This window comes from Piliocolobus tephrosceles, chromosome 19 (genome assembly GCF_002776525.5).
Source record: "Piliocolobus tephrosceles isolate RC106 chromosome 19, ASM277652v3, whole genome shotgun sequence".
NCBI classification, from domain to species: domain Eukaryota; kingdom Metazoa; phylum Chordata; class Mammalia; order Primates; family Cercopithecidae; genus Piliocolobus; species Piliocolobus tephrosceles.
The window spans coordinates 23,396,638-23,407,554 of NC_045452.1; the positions used below are offsets into that span (position 1 = coordinate 23,396,638).

Sequence of the window (10,917 nt, forward strand, 5' to 3'; positions counted from 1 at the left end):
CGTGATCCGCCCGTCTCGGCCTCCCAAAGTGCTGGGATGACAGGCTTGAGCCACCGCACCCGGCCGGGCTAATTTTTTGTATTTTTAGTAGAGAAAGGGTTTCACCATGTTAGCCAGGATGGTCTCGATCTCCTGACCTCGTGATCCACCAGCCTCAGCCTCCCAAAGTGCTGGGATTACAGGTGTGAGCCACCGTGCCCGGCCAACCATACTTTATTATCCATTCATCTGCTGATGGGCTTGGGCTGTTTTCACTTGTTGGTTGTTGTGAATGAGCACTGGTGTGACCATTCATGAACACTTATGTCCAACTGTGTGGTTGCTTTTTTTTTTGGAGACAGAGTCTCACTCAGTCACCCAGCCTGGAGTGCAATGGTGTGATTCTCATGCCTCAGCCTTCCGAGTAGCTGGAACTACAGGCATGCGCCACCACACCCAATTAATTTTTGTATTTTTAGGAAAGGTGGAGTTTCACCATGTTGGCCAGGCTGGTCTCGAACTCCTGACCTCAAGTGATCTGCCCACCTTGGCCTCGCAAAGTGCTGAGATTACAGGTGTGCGCCTCCACACCCAGCTGTTTGTGTGGTTGTTTCTTGAAGCTTCCGTTTTCTTCTCCCCAAAGTGAGGATAATGGGTGAAAAGGCCAAACCTGGTTTGCCCTGCCTCCTGGAGTGAGCTCAGACAGAAAAGCCCCACATCAGCCTTTTCAGGGTTGAGGGTCTGAGGCGAGCCAAGCCCGGGGCTCTACCACCTTCCTGACCGGAGGGGGAGGGTTTTGGGAGGAGGGAGGATACTACTCCACCTCCACCCCCAGGCATGGCAGAGCCAGCTCAGCATCTTGGCTTAGAAAAATTCCTCTTGCTGTATTATCTTGAACAGAGGTCAAAAGACCTGCTCCAGTGGACTCCTGGACTCATCCAGGCCTGCCATGCAGTGTGTTCAGGCTTTCTGAGCTCTGGACTCCTAAGGAAACTTACAGGAACCTTGTGGGTGATTTTCTTTCCCTGGAAACTCCAAGCTCTGGGGTGAGGGGGTATAAAATGGAGGCCACAGGCCTGTAATCTTGGGAGGGTGAGGCAGGTAGATCAACGGAAGTCAGGAGTTCAAGATCAGCCTGGCCAACATGGTGAAACCCCGTCTCTACTAAAAATATGAAAATTAGTTGGGTGTTGTGGCAGGTGCCTGTAATCCCAGCTAATTGGGAGGCTGAGGCAGGAGAATCATTTGAACCTGGGAGGCGGAAGTTGCAGTGAGCCGAGATCACACCACTGCACTCCAGCCTGGGTGACAGAGTGAGACTCTGTCTCAAAAAAAAAAATTAGCTGGGCATGAGGGTGCATGCTTGTAAGTTCCAGCTACTTGGGAGGCTGAGGTGGGAGGATCACTTGAGCCCAAGAGATGGAGGCTGCAGTGAGTATGATCATGTCAGTGTTCCCCAGTCCGGATGAGACCATGTCTCAGAAAAAAAAAAAAAAAAAAAAAAAGGATCAATGCTAGCCCCATTTTACAGAACAGAAAATAGTCAGAAGTTAAGAGTGTTGACTGATGGGCCGGACAACTTGGCCCATGCCTGTAATCTCAGCACTTTGGGAGGCCACAGGGAGCGGATCACCTGAGGTCAGGAGTTCGAGACGTGTCTGGCCAACAAGGTGAAACCCCATCTCTACTAAAACTACAAAAAATTAGCCAGGCGTGGCGGGCACCTGTAGTCCCAGCTATTCAGCAGGCTGAGGCAGGAGAATCGCTTATACCCAGGAGGCGGAGACTGCAGTGAGCCGAGATTGTGCCATTGCACTCCAGCCTGAGCAACAAGAGTGAGACTCTGTCTACAAAAAAAAAAAAAAAAAAAAGTTGACCAGGGCCTAGGCCATGTAGCCAGAAGGTGGAGGATACAGGATTCAAACCCAGGCCTTGGTGTGGAGCCCATACTCCCACCTGCCATGTTGGAGCTGATGTGTGGCTTGGCTTGCTTAAGGTCATCAAGTTGTAGGTGACAAAGCTAAGATTTGTACCCGTGTGTGACTCTGAAACAACTGACCCTTATGCCAAACCATATTCCAGACCATCACTGGCCACCCTATCCAGCCACCTCCCAGGCTCCTGGAGTTAGAAAATTGAACTGCAAACTGGAAGGACTTAGGGGTCATAAGACCCCTAGTTTTGTTTTCTGGTGAGGACTCTGAGCCATGACGGGGTCGTTTGTGACTTGAAGTCACACCGTCAGGATAGCAGGTGGGACTAGCCCTCCTGACTGTGGCCAGGGTCCAGGAGCTGCTCCCCTGGACTGGGCTCACCTGTGCCTCTTTCTTCCTCTTCCAGACGGAGCCCGTGGCTGGTGAGGCCGCAGAGCAGGGCCAGGCCGGGCCCTGCCCGCAAGGACGCCCAAACCCCTCATCGGCCCCTGGGCCCCAGAGCCCACCAGACTCTCCCGCCGGCCCCACCATGACTTCGGAGTCCACGTCACCCCCAGTTGTGCCCCCGCTCCACTCCCCCAAGTCCCCAGTCTGGCCCACCTTCCCTTTCCACAGGGAGGGCAGCAGGGTCTGGGAGCGGGGTGGTGTTCCACCTCGGGACCTACCCAGCCCTCTGCCCACCAAGCGGACCAGGACCTATTCGGCGTGAGTACCTGCCCCTTGCCCAGGCCCTTGACCCTTGCCAGGACACAGGCTGACCATCCTCATCCTTTTCCAACTCCTGTTGTCCTCACCTGGGATAGGGGAACTGTGTGTGGACCTTCCAGTAACTGGATAGATGTTTGTCCCCTCCATTTGTTCATCCATCTATCCACCCACCTGTCCGTCCATCCACCCATCCACCTGCCTGTCCATCTGTCCGTCCATCCATTCATCCATCCATCCATCCACCCATCCATCCATCCACCCATCCATCCATCCACCCACCTATCCATCCATCCATCCATCCATCCATCCATCCATCCATCCATCCACCCACCCACCTGTCCATCCATCCATCCATCCATCCATCCATCCATCCATCCATCCCACAAAGATTTACTGAGCTCCGGACCAGGGGGATCCAGGGGTAAGACAAAGCCCCAGCCCATAAGCTGCTTACAATCTAGGGGGAACTTGTTCGCCATCCATTACCACCCAGCAGGGTTGAGAGTGAGGACCCAGCACGGGGTACCAGAGGAGATGATGTCCTGGTTGGGTCTGGAAGATGTATCAGGTGAAGAAGGGAGCTGGCGATTCTGGGCAGATGGCACAGCGTGGGCAAAACCCAAGACACAGAGTTAACCTTTGGAGAGGGGTGGGCAGGGGGGACAAAGAGTAGCCCTGGGCCTTTGGGGTAGGTCACCAATGAGGTGGCATGGGGGAGTAATAAGGGTCCATATGGGGGAGGCCAAAGGATCTTTTGGGAAGGACAGGGTCTTGCTCTGTCACCCAGGCTGGAGTACAGTGGTGCAGTCATGACTCACTGCAGCCTCAACTTCCTGGGCTTAAGCGATCCTCCCACCTCAGCCTCCTGAGTAGCTGGGACTACTGGCGCATGTCACCACCCCCAGCTAATTTTTTAAAAAATATTTTGGGCTAGACATGGTGGCTCATGCCTGTAATCCCAGCATTTTTGGAGGTTGAGGCGGGTGGATCAGTTGAGGCCAGGAGATCAAGGCACTCTGGCCAACATGGCCAAACACTGCAAAACCCCGTCTCTACTCAAAATGCCAAAACTTAGCTGGGCGTGGTGGTGGGTGCCTGTAATCCTGGCTACTCAGGAGGCTGAGGCATGAGAATCACTTGAACCCGGGAGGTGGAGGTTGCAGTGAGCTGAGATTGTGCCCCTGCACTCCAGCCTGGGTGACAGAGCGAGACTCTGTCTCAAAAAAAAAAAAAAAAAAAATTTTTTTTTGTAGAGATGGGAGTCTCCCTATGTCGCCCAGGCTGGTCTCAAACTCCTAGGCCCAAGTGATCTCCCCCGCCTCAGCCTCCCAAAGTGCTGGGGTGACAGGTGTGAGCCACTGTGCCCGGCCTCATTATCATTGAATGGGGATGACTATGTGGTTTCTGGCCTGGGGCAAGTTTCTCGCAGCCCTGAGGCAGGCTCAGCAGAAAGGGCCCAGAACAGCTGTAGGAGTCCGGGGAGGAGTTCCTCAGGCCACAGCTGCAATCCCACTACCCTATCTCCAGGACAGCCCGGGCCTCAGCTGGCCCCGTGTTCAAGGGCGTCTGTAAGCAGTTCTCACGCTCACAGGGCCATGGCTTCATCACCCCCGAGAACGGGTCCGAGGACATCTTCGTACATGTGTCTGAGTGAGTCCCCTCCACCTCCGTTCTTGGCCCCTGCCCTAGTATCCCTAACGGTGCCTCAAAAATATCTCTCCAGGCCTCTCCCCTCCCTGGCTGAGGTCTGTATTCATGGCACCTTTTCTGTCCTCTGAGTAGGGACTGAGGGTGTGTTGGGGGAGGAGGGCTGTGGCCAGATGGGGAGTGGGCATGCAGACCCCAGAAGCCTGGGAGCCAGCAGCTGGGCCCTGGATCCCATTCCAGCATCATGGTGGTCTGAGAGGGCTAGGCCAGCTCCTGAGCCTCTTGGCCTGGAAAGGGCCTTCAGGTGGATGGGCCAGGAGGTAGAGATGGATGTCATGCCTAGACCCCACCCACTCCTAATGCCAGGAGGACTGTGGGGGAGGTCACTGAGCTTCTCAGCTTTAGGGACCTCCCTGTGCCATTTCACATCTCAGTCCTCAAGGGACCCAGAAAGGGAGGTACAGTTTATGAATCCCATTTTATTTATTTATTTATTTTTTGAGACGGAGTCTCGCTCTGCTGCCCAGGCTGGAGTGCAGTGGCACAATCTCGGCTCAGTGCAACCTCCACTTTCTGGGTTCAAGTGATTCTCCCCCCTCAGCCTCCCAAGTAACTGGAATTACAGGTGTCAGCCACCACGCCCAGCTAACTTTTTTATTTTTAGTAAAGACAGGGTTTCGCCATGTTGGCCAGGCTGGTGTCAAACTCCTGACTCAGGTGATCCGCTCGCCTCAGGCTCCCAAAGTATTGGGATTACAGGCGTGAGCCACTGTGCTTGGCCATGAGTCCCATTTTACAGATTCAAGAGCTGAGGTTCTGAGAAGGAAGACCTGGCCAGGCCTCCTGACCCAGGGAGGCCTAGGGCCAGGCTGCCCCCGAGGCCAGGCCGCAGGACTTTCCAGGGCATAGGGCCTGCCACTGGGCTAACACCCCTCTTCCTGCCCGCCAGCATCGAGGGGGAGTACGTGCCAGTGGAGGGCGATGAGGTGACCTACAAGATGTGCCCTATCCCGCCCAAGAACCAGAAGTTCCAGGCCGTGGAGGTGGTGCTCACTCAGCTGGCCCCCCACACTCCCCACGAGACGTGGTCTGGCCAGGTCGTGGGCTCCTAGGCTGGGTGGCTCACAGGCCAGCTGGCCGGGGTGGGTGGGGAGCTACACAGGGTGAATGGGCAGCAGCCAGCTCCATGCCCCACTGCCCTGGCTGATCAGTCCTTCGGTGGCCTCAGTGTGCACGTCTGTCTGTCTGTCCATCTGTGCTTGTGGCTGTGAGCGTGTGCCTCCACCCACCCCATGACCCGTGACTACTGTGGGAGCTGGAAAGGAAGTGGGTGGAGGGCGAGGCCACCAGACCCGGCTTTTCGCTGTCCACTGCCTTTCTCCTCCCCTCCCTGCTGCACACACGCAGGACCCGCTCGCCCTCCTACCCACCCATCCCCATGGTGACTGAGCCTCGAGAGCCTGTGCTGGGCTCACTCCCTGGCCTCCGCCCCTGAGCTGTCCCATGTCAGTCCACAGTTCTCTGTGCTACTTACATCTCCCTCCCTTGGCTGAGGTCCCCCGCCACCACCTAGACCCTTCCCTCAGAAGCCTGGCCGGTGGGTGCTTTTGGGGAGCCTCCCAGCCTCTGGCAGGGGAGGAGGACAAATACAGAGGCACACAGGCCCCTCACTGCTGAGGCCAGCCTTCCTTCCTGCTCTGCTCTCAGTGCACTAGAGAGGCAGGAAGAGGGGCCTGAGGTTGGAAGGGTTTTGGGGCTCCCATTTCGCCGGCCAGTCCCTCCTCCTCAGCCTGGCAGTGGCTCTGGGCTCCTTCCCCTGGGCTGTACTGAGCCGAGCCCAGGGGTTTGCTGAGGGTGGGGCTCCATCTCTTCAGCTTGGCTGCAGCTCTCCTTTACCCTGACTCACAAGCACTACTGATGCTCTGGGCCACGCCTGGCTGACAGCTGCTGAGGATGCCGCGATGGACAGACACACATCCATCAGGCAGGGCCGGGCCAGGGCACCCACAAGGAGGGCCCTCAGCCTGGTAGACTGGCCCTGCGGCTCCCACGTCAAATCCTCTTCCCAAAGCCCTGACAGACCAGCGGCTGAGGTGTGGCTCTTGCTTTTATCGTGTCCATCCCTGAAGATGTGTGACTGTTGCTGTCACCTGGAATCCTTTTGGGGCCAAGATGTGTGTGCACTTGGGGTCATGGCCATTCACTCCCATGCAGGGGTGAGGGTGGCCTGACCTGGGAGTCCAGGAAGGAGGGCCCTGTCTGCCTCCACCTCTGGGCGCATCCCCTGCCTACCACCCTCCCTTCTAGAGAGCACATGGCCTGACTGGGGAGAAGTGGGGCCATGGTTCAAGGGAGGGCCGACCAGGGGTGGGACCCTTATGAGACCCAGTCTGTGAGTAAAACTGGGGGCTCAAATACCCAGGATGAGGGGATCAGTGACTGTCTAGGAGGATCCCTGGCCTTGTAGGTGCCCCAAGACCCCAGGGAAGAGATCAGCTGGGATGCCTGCATCCCAGCCCTGCCCCAGGGCCCATCACATAAAATCTGGGAGCCCAGAGCTGCTGAGGTATGCTGGTCAGCTCCCCTAAAATGGGCACGGCCCAGCCTGTCCCATGAGGAACAAAGGCCCCTGGCCCCCTTGAGAGAGGGCTTGTTAGTGAGGGATGACTCCTGGGGGCCCCCAAGGCTCCCCTCCTACAGGGAGGCCACCTTTAAAGGTACCACCATCAGTCAGGATGTGGTGGCATCAACCCTGGGGCCACCTGGGTGGCAGGGGGGCAGCAGCTCTCCTCCCCACTCACAGGCCTTGCAGTGCCCATTTGGAATTCCTCCCAAGACCCCTGGCCACCCAGACCCCCCATTCTTCCTAACACTGGCAATAAACCCTCAACTGTGACCCACCGTGGCCTAAAGCTGCCTCTGTGTCAGGGTCCTCAAGGAAGGGGCTGGGGGTGGACACACCAAACCAGCTCTTCTCTGGGGCTTCAATGGCCCCCTCCTCGACTGGATCAGGGACTTCCTTTGTGACCTGGGCCAAGTCTCTGCCCTCTCTGTGCTGTTTACTCATCGGCAAAGTAGTGGCTGTGACGGCATGTGACTAGGGCCAATTATCCCATCAGACACAACTTATACCTACTTTGTTCTGGGAAATTTAATACTGTGACAAAGTTCTCTAAAATAGGCGCCTGCGCCACCACACCCCACCGTCCAGGAAATAGGCACCTGCGCCACCACACCCCACCGTCCAGGAAATAGGCACCTACGCCACCATACCCCACCGTCCAGGGAATAGGCACCTGCGCCACCACACCCCACCGTCCAGGGAATAGGCGCCTATGCCACCGTACCCCACCGTTCAGGGAATAGGCACCTGTGCCACCACACCCCACCGTCCAGGACAGGCAGGCAGGGCAGGCTAGATCTCGTACCGACACTTGTGCACACCTCCTCCTGGCGCAGAAACCTGTTCTGTACCGAAATACAAGCAGCAGCTGTGGCCTCGGCCACCAGGTGGAGCATGGGGAACACTCTGGGCTCTGGGAGGATGGAGCCAGTGCCACTAGGAGCTGACTGGCTAGGGACGGTTGTCCATGGGCCTTGCAGCAGGCGTCCTGGGCCAGAGGAGGGGCCCTGGCATCTATCCAACACCAGGACCTCTCTTTAGGCCTAGGCCAAACTCTTCAGAAGTCATGACGCACAGATGTGGCCCCGGTCACGCCTCATGGGCTGTCTCTGGGAAGAAAATCTCCCGGCATCGCTGCACTGTGTCCTGAGGAGACACCACGCTGTGGCCAACAGTCCGGGGGTCAGCAAAGATCTCAAAGTCGTTCCCACCCTGCACACAGAGGATGGGCAGAGGAGGCATATTTAGGCGGAGTCCCTCTCCACGTTGGCTGCTACGGACCTGCCCCTCCTCCTGCCCCCGTCAGAACCAGCAGGAAGCCCACCTCCTCACTCCTGTCAGACCTGCCCCGACTTGCTGTGTGATGTAGAACAAGTGCCCAGCCCTCCTGGGGCCCCAGCCTTCCGATCTGTGTAACGGGGCTGGCGAGCAATGGTTGTTCTCCAGGAGCCCCCGCCAAGAGGTCTGTTGTGTTGCCCCGTGTTCTGGCCTTGACCTGGGTGATTTGTGTTGAAGAAGCCACCAGACCTGGCTTCTCGCTGTCCACTGTGCTGGGGGAAACCTGGGGTGGACCACACTCACAGGGCTGGTCTCGTTCCCAAAGAAGTGGATGGTGTCGAAGCTGTCCTGGTCCAGGCTATCCAGGCAGTAGCGCTTGTCCCAGCCCTCGGGGAAGACGTCAAAGCTGATCATGCCTCCTGTGGGCAGGGGTGGGGACTGTTATTCCCGGATGGGAGGGGCAGACAAGGCTAACAGAAGGGCTGCTTGTTCATTCACTCATTCAACAACCCTTGCAGATTGGGACACGGGGCAGGAACAGGACACCGGACAGACTTAGGATCCTCAAGGAAGTTATGACACAGGTTGGAGAACAAACAAGACTACAAAGTGGGTGGGGGAAGCTCATCCAGCCAGGGTGGTCAGGGGAGACCTCTGAGGAGGTGGCAATGAGCACAAAGTACAGCCCCTGAGACAGAGAGCAAAGGACAGCCCCTGAGACAGAGAGCAAAGTACAGCCCAAGGCAGGGAAGAAGATGAGCGTCCCAGCAAGGGAGGAGGCTGGCAGAGGCAGGGCGAGGACGGGCAGGCCCTGGGCATCACATGGAGAGGGAGGAAGAGCCTAGGGAGGGCTTTGGGCAGAGGCACACCATGACTCCAGCTCCAGCCTCTCCGGCCACTGGGGAACGGGTGAGGTGGCAGAGAGGAGCCCGGTTGCGTCAGGTCAGTGGGAGGCTGGGATAAGCTGCTAGCAGTGGAGGTGTGAGCACCACTGGGATTCCAGACGCAGGGCCCTGGGACTTCTAGGAGTTTGGACTTGGGAAGGGGCGGGGGAGAGCATTCAAGGGAGAGGCTCCGGTTTTTGGCCTGAGAAACTGGATGGGCATAGGGCATTTACCACTGAGGTGTGAGGGAGGGAAAACTGGGGGCCAGTAAACACTGAGCCCCTTTCTGCATCAGGCTCAGCCACCCCCTCTGCCCTGAGTGGGGGAGGGGCTCCTAAAGCTACTAGGGGCCACAGCCTGGTCTTGGGAAGGGCGGAAGGTTCGAGGAGGGGCCCTGTACCAGGCCTCCCAAGCCCTCTGCAGGGTGGACGTACCTCGGGAGAACCTCAGCCCTTTGCCAGCAAACTCTGTTTTCAGGGCTTCCACGAACTTCTCCCGGATCTTCTCTTTCTGCAGAGGGGAGGGGGCGGATGGCAGCTCAGAGAACCTGCTGTGTGCCAGGCCCCAGCTGGGCACACAGTCCACGTGAGCGTGCTGAGTCTTCTAGATGGGTAGGATCCCCAACTGTGCGGATGAGGAAACTGAGGCTCAGAGAGGGGTCGTGCTTTGGTCAAGGTCACCTAGCCTTGGTGGCAGAGCCAGGGCCCAAATCCAGAAGGGAGGGGGCTGCCAATGGTGCTGTGGGCTGGGTCTTCCGAAAGGGTCCTCAGAGGAGAGATACGAGGAGGAAGGGCGAGGAGACGGGGCAGTCTGGATCCCACATCAGTGTCCACCTCAGGGCACGGCTCGATCCTGTTAGCTGTGCCCAGCTCAACAAAGCAAATACTCAGAAATGAGCGTGGGAGCTGAGAGCAGGAGAGCTGTGAGGAGTTGGCTGTGGGCATTCAGAGAGGGCAGCAGGATGCCAGGCATGGCACAGCACCCACCGTGCAAAGACGTGGCTGGGCTGGGGGACTCAGTAGTGCCCAGGCTGGCTCCGTCCCTCTGAGCAGGAACTCTGGCAGCAGCAAACATGGAGCAGGGGGACATTCCCCAGCCAGCCCCCCAGGATCTCCATCTCAGAGGGCCACAAAGGGGAGTGGCTATACCCAGCCTGAGGGACAGCTAAACACCTAAACCAGCCAGCAGGACATTCAGCTGACAGATGGTCTCGAGACCAGGCTGGGAAGTCTGACCACATCCTGGGGGACCAAGAGGCGCTGAAGATTTTGGAGCACAGGAGTGGGGTGGCTGGTATGACCCTGTAGTCAGAACTGGGTAGAACTTGGGTGGAAAGGCAGACAGTGGTCAGCAGAATGGAGCCTGGAGAAGTGGCCCAGGGAGGACGTCAGATATAAAGCCAGACACCTCCCAGACTGAGATATGAAGGCAGGCAGCCAGGCTTGGCTACTGTACTCCCCAGCTGTGTGACCATGGGCAAGTCACCTGACCTCTCTGAGCCTATTTCCTGAACTAAAGGATGGAGAAGTAATGAATGACCCCTGCCTGCTTCCCTCTCATGGAAAAGCAGAGATAAGGGATGTGAGCCCCCTGCCAGCCTTGGCCTGGCTTTCCAGCAGGTAGGTGGGGCCCCAGGGAGGCCAGAGTCCCCACCAGCAGCCACACTGTAGGCCCAGGGCTACCGCTGAGAGTGTCCCAAGCTGTGAAGAAATGTTTCCCCATGGCCGAGGCTGGCTGCACCTCCCGTCTCTGGAGAACAAGGCTGGTCACTGGACAGCCCCACGTGCAAGGCCAGCCTCAGCAGGGACCGGCACTGTGACCTCGAGCTGGTTACTCACTCTCTGGCCTCAGTGTCCTCATCTAA

General features: G+C 57.7%; 2 protein-coding genes across 2 annotated transcripts in view; one reads left to right on the top strand and one right to left on the bottom strand.

The window, feature by feature from the left end:
• The window catches only part of CSDC2 (cold shock domain containing C2), a 16,076-nt gene extending 8,907 nt beyond the window's left edge, over window positions 1-7,169 (top strand). Inside the window, exons 2-4 of the mRNA XM_023221873.1 lie at window positions 2,320-2,618; window positions 4,149-4,271; window positions 5,218-7,169. Of these exons, the coding sequence (XP_023077641.1) occupies window positions 2,443-2,618; window positions 4,149-4,271; window positions 5,218-5,380 (462 nt within the window). The 5' untranslated portion in view covers window positions 2,320-2,442 and the 3' untranslated portion in view covers window positions 5,381-7,169. The remainder of the gene's footprint in view (window positions 1-2,319; window positions 2,619-4,148; window positions 4,272-5,217) is intronic.
• A 217-nt stretch (window positions 7,170-7,386) lies between these two features.
• Window positions 7,387-10,917, bottom strand: part of PMM1 (phosphomannomutase 1) — a 63,672-nt gene continuing 60,141 nt past the window's right edge. The window contains exons 6-8 of the mRNA XM_031934579.1: window positions 9,488-9,563; window positions 8,473-8,588; window positions 7,387-8,103 (exon numbers count right to left, since the gene is read on the bottom strand). Coding sequence (XP_031790439.1) covers window positions 7,981-8,103; window positions 8,473-8,588; window positions 9,488-9,563 — 315 coding nt within the window. The 3' untranslated portion in view covers window positions 7,387-7,980. The remainder of the gene's footprint in view (window positions 8,104-8,472; window positions 8,589-9,487; window positions 9,564-10,917) is intronic.